Raw genomic sequence first — 13,674 nt, 5'->3', positions numbered from 1 at the left:
AAATAGTAGCATTCCTCATCTGTCCATTTTATTTCCAGGGATATCTTAAACAGATTTTTTTTTAGTATCAAAAAGAATTTATATCCAACATTAGATCCCAAATCCTTCATGATAGACTCCTGAGAAAGGAAGTATCATCATTTTCCAAGATATACCCCAATATAACTATAACTATGAATCTATACACATTGTAATATATTCAAATATCTTCTGTATTTTCATTTTTCACAATAAAATATTTTTTAAAACTTTGTTTTGAAGTTTTTATCTTTCATTATATCCTTTGAAATCTCTTGTTTTTGTTATTTTATCTTTTACAGCAAAATTGTCCTATGGCCCATTTAGTTGTGAGGCAAAACTGCTTGCAGCAAAGATTCTTACAGTGCAGATACCTAGAGCCCTACAACACCTATGCTGTAGGGCTGTTTCACAAAGTCAAAAGCAACATGGAGATAAAGCACTGAGCACGGCGCTTAGTCCATGACAGGTTTTGCGTCAACGGGAGCTGTGTGTCTCTCATCAGGTCTTTGACGTTTCGAGGCTTCGTTTTGCACACATGAAAATGAAGGGCTGGACTAGCTGTTATCTCAGGTCCTTGTTATCTCTAATGTTCTGTTAACTTCATTAAATTTGCATGATTAAAAATATACCACAGTTTGGAGCCCTTGATCCTGTTCAGTTAAATCAGGCCTTTCATTTAACACTGATTAATGTCATACCTCCACAAGGAGATCCATGAGACAGAACTGACAAAACAGAGAGTGAAGATCACGTAAAGGTCGAGGCCATGACATCTTCTCATGGTAAAGCAGAAAGTAGAACTGTAACTCCTTTGCAGGAGTTAACATGCAAGTTTAGCCTGTCAGTGGGTTCTCACCTGGGCAAGGCCTGACATTGCACATGATTAGTCCCACAGCACTCCCTTCGCATGGGCGCCCACCATGCTGAGCTGAAGGATTATTGCAAGTTCTGGTCCTGGTTCGGTTGCCACGTCCACAGGTCCTTGTGCATTCTTCCCAAGGGCTCCATTCTGACCAGTTAGCATCCACTATGCAAAGGTGACACATGGCACACCGTCAGATACGTTTCAATTGAAAGAACTAATACTGAGACAAGCCATAGTTAGGGAGCAGAAATGAGCATCTACTGAACACGTGCCTGTCCGCTGAATAAACAGGTGTACCTGGACACAGCTTAGGCTGACAATTTCGCATTTCTGAATCTGATCCCTGGCAAGGCTTTCCACCATTGGCTGGAGAGGGGTTGTTGCACAGACGACTCCTTTTCTGGATGCCTTTTCCACAGGTGACACTGCAGGATCTCCAGGCTGACCACTGGGAAAAGCCACCATGAACTGCAAATAAAACATTGTACTTGGTCTCTGTTTTTGCTAATAAAAATAATTATAAGTCAGACGTCACTTAAGAGGCACTGGGTCGAGCGCTAAGTCTATAAAGGCTGAGAAATTGCTTATAGAAGCTGTGCTTCACTGTTGAATTAAAACCTAAGCATGACAGAAGAACTTCAAACAGTTACGAGTTTTTTCCCAGCTCCCGTCCTGACTCATTTGGACATGGTTGCTGAAAGAGTTAGGGATCAAGAAATTTATACATTATTTACCATTTGGAAATTCATCATTCTTTGAAGCAAAGTACATGCACTGATGTTTGAGGATAAATGTAACTTAATTTTGAACCCTATATTTGGTTTGGGATTTTGAATTAATTTGGTATGGTGCAGCTCTACTCTGTACTGTTTTAGCCCCTCCTGTCTGAAAATTGTGATGTGTCTTTGCCCTGTCCCTATAATACCGAAGTACCTTAAGGGCATAAGAGACTTGGACCGAGATGCTTAGTGACTGTTACGATTTGGATTTTGGATTGTTACGATTTGGATTGCCCTGGGTGCTGTTCAACATGAATATTCCACTCACCCTGGACTATGACCGGTACCCTGATGAGGACAGAACCCATCAAGTTTCGAGCAACACATTCATATTCAGACGTGTCTTCTTTCTGAGCAGCAGCGATATATAATGAGTTGTTGGCCAGCACACGAACTCGCTCATCCCAGGGGATGGAGTGCCCTTGACGGGACCACGTAATGGTTGGGTGAGGCTCCCCAGTTGCCTGACAATTCAAGACGACTTTACCACCAACGTTAATAACAGTTTCTACTGGTTCAAGAGTGATAGCAGGAGGACCTGTGGGGAAAAAAGGCACATAGTGTTTATTAGATTGTGTGGAATTATGTTAACTTTTTAATCCGTGTTGTATAGTAGCATTTTTTTAAAATTAGGCTTTAAAAAAATACACAGTAGCTTCTCAACTATTTAGGTTGTAATTGCCATTGATAGAATATTTTATTTAATAAATGTCAAAAATTTTAAATCCCCAAGCATAAGGTGTGAAAAAAGGTGAGAAAAAGAACATATGTATATATGTATGTATGACCGGGTCATTTTGCTGTACAGCAGAAATTGACAGAACACAGTAAATCAACTATAATGGGGAAAAAAAAAAATCCCCCAGCAATCTAACCTAGAGCATGGACCCTGCAGTCATGCTTTTCTGGATTCAAATTCTGCCTCTGTTTTTCACTACCTTTGTGAACCATGGTGAGCTTAAAAATGGTACCTCGTTCAGAGGATCTTGTTTGACTCTACTAGGATGATGTAAGCACAGCTCTTCAACAGAGTAAGTGGACTGATTATGAGTGATATTGAGTATCAGTACTACTGTTATTGTTTTTGTCTGTGTTTTACATGGCAAACGTTCAGTTCTTTCCCTTATATCATTGTTGAGGTAAAGAGTCACCCTAACTTTTTCTGTCATCAGTAGTCATCATTCTTTTAATAAACATATATTAAAAACCTGCTATTTGCCAGGCATCATGCTAGATGCTGAGGGCACAGATGTAATTTCTGGTCTCAAGGAGCTCCTAGTCTACTTATAGACAGACAAGTAATCAATTAGTGAGCTACAACATACCTATAGCATTTACTAGTAGAATAGGTAAATAATATGGAAGCATAAACCAAGGTGATTCAATAGATCAAACAAAAGCCTGTCACTGGAAATAAAGAGCTAAAGGAAAACATTCAAGCATTATTAAGAAAGTAGGAGTGATAGGACTTAGCCCTTGACTGGCATGGCATAAAGGGAGGACTTGGTCACTCTGGGGTTTTAATTTGGCAATGTAGTGTATCTTTAGGCAATTCTGTGGAACACAGGAGAAAAGAACAGATTTATTGGGAGGGAATAAAGAAGGATGATTGGCATCCATTTGGAACTGCTGAGCTTGAGATATCTGTAGGACATTCTAGTGGAGAGGTCTGGACCGCAGTTGGATATTCATGTATATACAGAGCTCACAATAGAGCTGTGGGCTAGAAATACAGATCTGCGGATCTTTCATGAGTGAAAGTTTGCTTCAGAAGTGAGTCTAAAATGAGAAGAAGCGATCCAAAGATGGAAACTATTGCAATATTACTATTTAAGAAATGGATCGAAAATGAGCCTGTAAATGATACTAACAGCTGATCACCAAAGGAGAAAGAAACCTGGGGTAAAATGGTATCCTCGCAACCAAAGGCAGTTTCAAGAAGGAAGGAGAAGTTAACAGTATCTACGGTGGATGACAGCTGTTCAAATGAAGTTGTTGCAAAGAATGTAAAAGGAAGTATAAAGCTACTGACAGAATATTTGTCTTTATACTGGTCTACAGTGTCCAGAAAGATAGAAAATGTAAGACTTCATGGAGAAGCTTGAACTCAATTTTAAAAAATGAGTAAAATTACATATAGGAGAAAGGAGACTCCTTAGAGAAAAGGAGAGTATAGAGATGGATTTAGCTTTGAAAGGATGATTCACTCTGGAGAGTCCTAGTGTGCAGCTTTCAAACATTGGGTTAAAATCTCAAAATCAGAAGGGTTTATGTTTGACTAGGTAAGCAAAGGAGAGCGTGTTTCTTCTTAATAGAGCATCATGGGATAACAACAGTGTTTTACTGAGATTAAATTGAATGGTGGAAAGATCTGCTCAATGAAAGATAATGCCTATCAGATAATTCAGGGTGGTGGTTGCACATTATAGAACAAGAAACACAGCTGGAATTCGAGCCACAGCTGTGGCCTATACTGCATCTGCGGTGATGCCAGATCCTTAAACTGCTCTGCCGCAGAGGAAACTTGGTGCCTTACAAAAGTCATTGCTGCACAGGCAGTCTGAATTGCTCAGTGGATGTTATTAGTGTATTACTCATACACATGCCCATATCATCCTCAACAACTGCCTTCTTGATGTTTACATTAACATCTAAGTGTTCAGATGACATTATTCAATGAACTGTTATTGGATAAACTAAATGCCTCAGATTAGGCACACAACACTCAAGAGCATAATGATTATATGAATGTGTTTGCTCATGTTATTACGGTCAAAGAAAGTATTAGTAAAACCTAGAATCTTAAGATATCACATTTGAACATGTGCACATAAGGCTATAAATTAATTCAACAATAAAATTCCATGTGTACATCTTTCAAGGTTGAATTAATTCTACCAGCCACATAATGATCAGTTAAATATAAGCATTTTATTTAAATGAAGACATTCCTTCTAGTGCTTTCATCTTAATTTTAAACAAATTATATTTCTGGCTTTTTATATCCATTTATTACAATGAATTTATTATCAGTATCTTAGATGAGCTAATTTAATGCAGGCTTTCCTAAATCTCATCTCCAGAGACTGAGATATCCTACCCACATTCACCCTACAAAGAGGGGAGGATGATCTCATGGAAATAACATTTTTGGGGGGACTGTCCAGTGATTCATTGGAGTTTTTCATGTTTTTCCAATTATAAAACTCTGTCTTCCGATGGTTTATACTGAAGGCCTTCATGATGAGCAGGATAATCCTTCCCCAGAACACAAAGTTATTTATGGCAGTGTGATAGCAACACCTCTGAAACACTCAAGCTTCATTTACGTCAGTGTTTATTTTTTAACATCTCTCCTTCCTTCCTCCCTCCCTCCCTCCTTTCCTTTTAGGGCTGCACCTGTAGCATGTGGAAGTTCCTAGCCTAGGAATGGAAGGAGAGCTGCAGCTGCCAGCCTATGCCACAGCCATCCCAGATCCAGGATGCATCTGTGATCTATGCCACAGCTTGTGGTAATACCAGATCTTTAACCCACTGAGTGAGGCCAGAGATTGAACCCACATCCTCATGGATACTAGTCAGGTTCGTAACCTGCTGAGAAACAATAGGAACTCCTAGCACCTATTCTTAGAGTGCCATAAAATGACATTTTTGTAAGCTCATTACAAGAACTGGAGGGCGCTATAAGAAGGTCACTTGACTGAGTATACTGCAAACAACAAAAAAAGCTCTGCTACCAAGCAACTGCAAGCTTGAACTGCATGTGTTAAAAATCTGGGGTAAATTATATGTCTTATTGATAAAAAATTTGTTCCATCAGCAGCAGAAAACTAGACACACTCTGAAAGCTGCCATTAGAGTACCTGCTAGAAAATTAAGTAAACAATTAAATGAATATTTCCTAAATCAAGTGTTTTTAATTAGAGTTTAAGCAGCTTACTCTGCAGAGTCAGACTCATGCTCCGCTCCACGACCCCAGCTTCATTGGTAGCGACACATGTATAGTCACCAGCATCTTCATTCTATGGAAAGAAGCAGCGTTTTATAAAAATATGAGCATGTAGAGCAGGGAAAATCACTTTTTTCACCATTTTTTCACTTATTTATATGAAATTTCATTTTTGAGAATGAAGTAGAAAAACTTACATATATTTAACCACATAAATAGACAAAAAAAAATTGCTAGATTGAATATTTTCTTAAACAGCTTATCATTGCTCTCAGGAAAATAACATTTTTAAAATAATTATTTATCCAAAATTATCTTACTAAAGAAAAACGTCAACACTATTCTTAAAGATATCTCAAAAAGCATTAAATAATCAGAACAAATATCTTTCTAATGGGAGTTACTAAAAAATAAAGCTTGGCTTCCAGTAAGCTTGAAATGTAGGAATGAAAGGGAAAAACTAATTTACTTGTAATGACAAATCACAGATGTGAGTCAAATTTGTATATATATGTATGGAAAATAAGTACCGTATGAGTTTAGATTTGATGACTAACTAGGGACATAGGTTTTGTTAATGTCTTATGAACAGACCTTGTTCTGGTCTTGTTAACAGAAATAGTAGGTCAATAAAGGGGAACTAAATTGCAAGAACTAGAGGAGGGTAGGAGGAGGAAGACAGACGTTGATTTATGTATTTAACTGGGGCATCGATGCATTATCCAAATAGACATTTCTAGTGGGAAATGGTTTATACTGAAGGCCCATTTATACTGTAAATGGCACTTGCGAGGGTTTCAGGGTTGGAGATACATATTTAGGAATCTGAAATTAAATGATAGAAAATCATTAGTATTAGTATGAACACTAGTATGAGGAGAAGTATCAAGGACATCAGAAGAGGTAATATGTGTGTAGAGGAAAACAGGGGGAAGTGGCGACGAGGAAGCCTGGGACTCAGTTTACCTTGCCGTAGAAATCATCCCAAAATTGAAGGGACAGTCAACAACATCTAATGTTGAAATAAAGCCAAGGAAAATAAAAGTCTGAGAGTGGTTCATGGAGAAGGTGATTGGATAGTATATTTTTCTTTTTTCTATTATTATTATTATTTTCTTTTTTCTATTATTATTATTATTATTATTTTTGCCATTTTCTTGGGCCGCTCCTGTGGCATATGGAGGTTGCCAGGCTAGGGGTCAAATTGGAGCTGTAGCTACTGGCCTACACCACAGCCACAGCAACGCCAGATCCAAGCCGTGTCTGCGACTTACACCACAACTCATGGTGACACCGGATCCTCAATCCACTGAGCGAGGCTAGGGATCGAACCTGCAACCTCATGGTTCCTAGTCGGATTCGTTTCTGCTGAGCCACGATGGGAACTCCTCTAATTATTTTTCAATTAATTCAACAGTGGGTTAACAAATTACCCATATTTCATCCAGTTAAGAATTTTTAGATAAAATCTTATTCACTCTGCACACTGAGGTATATGGAATGATTGGTCAATGGGGACCTGTTGTATAGCACAGAGAACTCTACCCAGTATTCTGTGATAATTTACATGGGAAAAGAATCAGAATGGATGTGTGTATATGTATGAATGGGTCACTTTGTTGTACAGCAGAAATTGTCACAGCCTTATAAATCAACTATACTTCAATAAAACTTAAAAAACAAGAATAACCGGAGGTACTCATCATTGTCTGAATTACTGAAGCTTTGGGAAAGCCTAATAGAGTTATCAACTTAGTGATGAAATCTACCCTGTAATTTACTTGTCACTATGTTTGTAATTCTTCAATTTCCTCATTCAAAAACTGACGTGAGGAAGTTCTCTACGGATGTTGACTAATTGGTCAATGTGATGGAAAACAAAGCACCAAAATTATCTTATTGCTTGTATTTCTTTGAAAGCACTAAAAATTATTAATTTGAACCATTGTTTCAGTTTTATTTTTTAAAGATCCCATGGATACAGACTTTATGGTTAAAATAGGACTGCACTAGGAACTTTTCCCATCCGTGGAATCTGCAGAAGGGCATTGATTGTGACAAAGTGTGTGATCGTGACAATTCCAGTGGGACTTACTACAGTGCCATAAATGGCCAGGGAGCCATTGCCAAGTTGCCGGATTCTATGGCTAATTTCAATATCCATCCCCTTTCTGCTCCACTGGATGGTTGGGGCAGGGTCTCCTTTCACCTCGCAATTCAGGACTGCGTTACCTCCAAGTGGTTCAATCCAGTTAGAAGGGTAATCGCCTTTGAAGACTGGAGGTTCTGGGGAATAACAAAAGACAAGTATAAGGCAAAGGAAACTCCGATAGTTTATGATTTTGACCTATTTCAAAGATAATTTAGTGAAGAGGGGAAAAGCCATTTTTGAGCCCCAGTGAATCTTGCAGAATCAACTGCTCATGCTAATCAACAAGATAATTTCAGTTACCTAAGCGGATGATTCTACTTTGTGCCAAATGATCTCTTTACGTACTGCTTACCTATTTTGAGTTGAAGGTTCATAATTTTTTAAAATATCTCATGAATTTGCACATCTGTGAAATAAGACTAAATGGATTAATAAACTGAATTATACTGTGTTACTACACAATAAGCAAAATTCAAACCATTCATCGAAAGTAAATTAGAAATTAAAAAGAGAACACATAAGCAAATCCAATCTACCTTTCACATGAACGAATCCAATTGCCTTCACAAAACCAACACTGTTCTCTGCAGTGCACACATAGGTACCAGAATCCTCCTTGGACATTCTTTCAATAACAAGTTCACTGTGTCCATTTAGACGGTCAAAGTGGGCTGAAAAAACGAGGTAGAAAACAACACAAACACCTCTCAGTCACCTAGGAAAACAGTCACGACAGCTCCCTATTTTGCAGGTGAGATTTATGAGTTGGTCAGCAATTGAACCAAAGAAATCTAATTATGACATTGGAGGAGAGAAGCTTTTCCAGAGATTTCTTCCTCTGAGCTATTTGCTATGTCTCTAGAGACTTGTTTGAAGAACGAAAAGCAGCAGAAGGAACAGGAAAAGAGAATGAAAACAAACATCTTTAAAAGTTATTTTCAATTTGAAGTACTCCTTTCATCGCAAAGGGCTACCCAAAGCTGGCTCACAGTCTCTCTGGGTTTCGAAAATCTTTCATTCAGAAATATGACATTTTTCATTTCATTTCTCTCACCACCACTTTTCCTCCTCGACAATCTACATCAAAACCATGAACACCTTTTCAGTTATACTTCAACTGACCTGGCAGCTCAGAGGGGAAGTCATAAAACCTATGCTAGTTAGGTAATCATGACAAGATTAAACTGGTAATAATTTGAACCTCTCTGTAAGTGGTGATAATATAAATATTTACAAAGGTAATTATAATACTTGGACTAGAGTATAAGGTAAACATGCTAATCCTAAAATAATCAATACTAAGTAAGATTCCGATAGACCACCCAATATCTGATTAAATATGTTTATGTTGCATGTTCTCTCCCATTCAAATGATCTTTTAAAGTTTCATACTACTGAATAGTAAGTGGAAATTAAGCTTTAAAAATTAATGAGCATATGAATAACTGATTCACTTTATTCACTTTGCTGTACACCTGACATTAACAACATTGCAAGTCAACTGTACTCCAATAAAATTTAAAAAAATTTGATTAGCTAAGTTAGTACTATACTTTCAGAAAACAGTACTAATTAGGGTTTTAGAGCTTATTTTTCCTTAGTGAGATGCCCTATTATTGTTAAGGTGATACGGTTGGTGAATTCTAGTCATTAACATCATTTTTTTTTTCTTTTTAGGGCCATACCTGTGGCATATGGAAGTTCCCAGGCTAGGGGTCAAATTGGAACTGCAGCTGCTGGCCTACACCGCAGTCACAGCAACTTCAATCTGAGCTGCATCTGCAACCTACACCACAGTTCAGATCAATACTGGATCCTTGATCCACTGAGTGAGGCCAGGGATCAAACCTCTGTCCTCATGGATACTAGTCAGGTTCGTTACTGCTAAGCCATGATGGGAACTCCTAAATCTTAACAGCAGAGAAAACTCAAGCTTCTTACCAATTTCCTAGCAAGGTGTATTTATGAAATGCTAATAAATAGCCTCAGAACTCAATTTTGGGATGCAACAATTTCTCTTTACAGACAGGATCTTATGTTCATGATAAAGTCTCACAGATAAAGAGACACTTATCCTTCCAGAGACAAGGGCTTCTGGGCTCCAGGCACTACCTGAAGATGTAGTGCACATATTAAATAGACAATTGCTACTTAATTGATCTACACCATAACAGATGATAAGAGATATAAATACACAGTGAGAAGCAGAGTTCTCTGTAAAATTAGGTGAATCTTCAGGACCCCAACAGTCGTCTTAATCCATTTATCAATGATGAAGGAGGTCTGGGGAGATACATTTAGGCACCTATATAAACAATATTGTCTTCTCGGGAGGGAAATTATTTTTAGGTTAAACACTCTACTTATATTCTGCAGTATATGGTCCTGTGACGGACTTATCCTTTCAAAAGAATGAAAAGAACATATATCCTGGGTATATGTGAAATCCAGGCAAAGGTACACACACATTTTACGGATTTTAAAGCAATCGATTCATGCAACTTTTCAATCAACATAGACATGGGTTTTGAGTTCTCTGTGGAGGTACGAAGTCACTTTTTAGAATTCAATTACTAACCTGGGATAATATTGTTATTGAAGGTCCATGTTAACTGGGGCAGTGGAATACCAGTTGCTTTACAGTTTAACCGTAGCTGTTCTCCTTTGTTTAATGAAACATCTCCAGGAAGTTCCGTAAAAGTGGGGAGAACATGTACAGTCAGGGTGATGGTGTGCGTGTCCTCACCTGCGGCATTGTTAGCAATGCAGGTATAGGTGCCAGAGTCCTCTGGCTTAAAGAAAGAAAAATCATACTGTTTAAAATGATACCACCTTACATCATATTACATAAAATACATAGAATTGCATAGCTTGGTCCTGAAAGGAGCACTGGTCTAAAGACAGTTTAAATTTTCAGCTTGCAGTCTGAACCATCTGGCGCATTTCTGCATAACATTAATATTTTTGTTTTGTCTTTATAGGGCCACACCCGTGGCAATGGATGTTCCTGGGCTAGGGGTCGAATTAAAACCGTAGCTGCTGGCCTACACCACAGCCACCGCAATGCAAGACCCAAACTGCATCTTCGACCTACACCGCAGCTCACAGCAATGCTGGATCCTTAACCCACTGAGCGAGGCCAGGGATTGAACCTGCGTCCTCATGGATGCCAGTCAGATTTGTTTCCGCTGAGTCACAATGGGAACTCTATGCATAACATAATTTAAAACCAACAAGTATTCAAACAAAAGCTCATACCTTACAGAACCACAACATTTTATCATAAGACCTCAGAAAACTTTATAAAGTTGACTAAACATCAACTGGTGTTCTGTAATGTACAAATAAAGAACAAATACTCCCAAAGGTTATAGGTTCTCGACAGTATAGTTGACTCTCTGGAGTAATGTGGCACCAAAGACCACTAAAATTATCAGAGAAAATGGCAAGAATAAGGACAATGTTACCTGCAATTCTGAGGTTTCTCTTGCTAAATCCAATGGCCAGCTCTTGGCACTCAACTTACTACATGTATTGGCAGTATTTGACACATTCTGGCTTTCTTCTTTTATTTTTTATTTTTTGGCTTTTTACGGCCACACCTGCGGCATATGGAGGTTCCCAGGCTAGGGGTCGAATCGGAGCTGTAGCTGCCAGCCTACGCCAGAGCCACAGCAATGCGGGATCCGAGCCACGTCTGCGACCTACATACACAGCTCATGGCAACACCAGATCCTTAACCCACTGAGCAAGGCCAGGGATTCAACCTGCGTCCCCATGGATGCTCATCAGATTACTTAACCACTGAGTCACGACGGGAACTCCTGCTTGCTTCTTTTGAAAACCATGTCTTCGCTTGGCTTCCAGGACACCACACCCCCCTAGTTCCCTTTCAACTTCACTCCTTGCTCCTTTTCCATCTCCTTTTGCTGGCTTCCCCTCCATATTTTAATGTCTTAATGCTGGCATGTGAGAGAGCTCAGGCTTTGGTCCTCTTGTCTTCTCTATCTGCACTCACCTCCTTGGTGATCTCATCCTACTCTTACGGCTTTAAATACCATCAGTATGCAGATGAGTATCACTATGTCCCACCCAGATCTTACTTCCAAACTCCAATTACACTGAACTTCTCATCCCAACTCACTGCTTAGATGTCTAAAGACATCTCAAACTCTTCTCCAAAACTGAACTCCCAGGTGCCTCCTCCTGTTCTATCTACAGCCTTGACCATCTCAGTTGATGGCTGTTTTGTTCTTCCAAGTTGTTCATGCCTTTTTTGTTATCTTATAGTCTTTTCTTTTTCACATTCTACTTGCAATCTAGGTAGGAACTCCTAGCTTCAAAGTATATGCAGAATCTAACCACTTCTCCTCCCTTCTTTGCTAACATTCTGCTTTGAATCCTGTAATTTTTCATCTGCCTCTGGACCATCTTCCAAATGGTCTTTCTGTGGCTGTCCTCGCCTCCCTACCATGTATGCTCATCCCAACAGCCAGTATAATGTTGCAGAAACATAAGGCAGACACCATTGAGGTACAAGACACTACATGTGTCAGGCCTCCATTTTTCTCTGAATTCTCTCTCTTCATCCTTTTGTTTCTTTTATTATCTTTCACTGGCCTCCTGTTTCTCAAATACATCAGATATGTTCCCACCTTACATTCTTGAGTTCTTTGCACCCACCTTAACTTCTTTGCCCAGATCCCTTGGGGAGGAGCTTCCCCTTTTTTCTGCCTAGGATGCACCTCTCCCAGATACCTGTTAAGCTAATTCAACCTTTAAGTTTTGCTCAAAATATCTTCTTCCTAAAAGGTACACACTCTATGTTATTTTAAAAAGTGATTTGCACTCTTAATTTCTGATCCTCTTTACCCTGCTCTTTTTCTATTTTTCATACCAGTTATTTTCTTCTGACTTGTACATATTATATTTGTTATTGCCTATCTCCCTTCTCTAGAAATAAACTCCATGAGGGCAAGGATCATTGATTCTCTTATTTCCTGATGTATTTATTCTCAGTGTCTAAATCAGGCCTGATTAAAAAGAAGGTGCTTAATAAATATTGGTTGAATTAATGATTGAATGCTTCTAATTACATTAAGGTCCCTATTACAGACTTTTTCTTCTTTTAAAAATTTTTAACAATATGTTTTTTTTTTGGCATCGAAGCATGAAAGAATTGACAGGAAATGCAGCATAATAACTGTAATCACTCATTATATATACAATTTAAATTTGCTTGGTTGTATACTATTTTTTTAAGGGCAAACAGGAATAAATCATATTCCCTGTAAAGGTCTTCCCACCCTTCCACCACTTAGCTATTCTTAAATTCCCAGGTTATAACAACTTACAGTTTAAAAGCAAGGATTTATGGAAGTGAAACTTTTAAAATCCAGATTTTACATATTATTCACAAATAGACTTATCATTTGTGTCATTCATCTAATATTTATAAGCTATGTCACTGTTGATGTAGGTTTTTTTTAATGTATTTGAGTTATTGTCCCATTAAAAGACTAAATCTTCTCATTTAATTCCTTCAAGTCTATAAAATTGATTGAGGGATCAAATTCAATATTCCTGAATCTGACAATAATTCCTACTAGATACTTTTACCAGATTAAACATACAAATTTATCCTTATTTTACCCATTTTAAATTCACATTTTAAACTTCTAATATCTCTGAAATTGGGATACAACTTAAAAAACTGATGGTCTTCTCTAACTTACGTGACTGTCTTTTTTCTTTCTTTCTTAGTGGTACATAAGATAATGGGGCATCTTTTAATTGATCGACACTTAGATTTGAATAAGTACAATTTCTGCTGGCACAGGTAGCTGAGCTCGCCTAACACTAGGGCTTATTTAACTGGTAGTCCCAGGAGTCTGGCTAATGGCTGAAA

General features: G+C 38.2%; 1 protein-coding gene across 3 annotated transcripts in view; it reads right to left on the bottom strand.

Annotated features, from left to right (window-relative positions):
- Positions 1 to 13,674, bottom strand: part of HMCN1 (hemicentin 1) — a 497,854-nt gene that overhangs the window by 61,996 nt on the left and 422,184 nt on the right. For all 3 annotated transcript variants that reach the window (XM_047753862.1, XM_047753863.1, XM_047753864.1), the window contains 7 exons: positions 10,345 to 10,558; positions 8,303 to 8,437; positions 7,710 to 7,900; positions 5,606 to 5,687; positions 1,934 to 2,203; positions 1,184 to 1,354; positions 878 to 1,048 (listed from right to left, as the gene is read on the bottom strand). In XM_047753862.1, coding sequence (XP_047609818.1) covers positions 878 to 1,048; positions 1,184 to 1,354; positions 1,934 to 2,203; positions 5,606 to 5,687; positions 7,710 to 7,900; positions 8,303 to 8,437; positions 10,345 to 10,558 — 1,234 coding nt within the window. The remainder of the gene's footprint in view (positions 1 to 877; positions 1,049 to 1,183; positions 1,355 to 1,933; positions 2,204 to 5,605; positions 5,688 to 7,709; positions 7,901 to 8,302; positions 8,438 to 10,344; positions 10,559 to 13,674) is intronic.

The sequence above is a fragment of the Phacochoerus africanus genome, chromosome 11 (genome assembly GCF_016906955.1).
Source record: "Phacochoerus africanus isolate WHEZ1 chromosome 11, ROS_Pafr_v1, whole genome shotgun sequence".
Classification (NCBI taxonomy): Eukaryota; Metazoa; Chordata; class Mammalia; order Artiodactyla; family Suidae; genus Phacochoerus; species Phacochoerus africanus.
The sequence above is the reverse complement of the archived record's forward strand: the minus strand, read 5'-3'. Positions and strand labels throughout refer to the sequence as shown.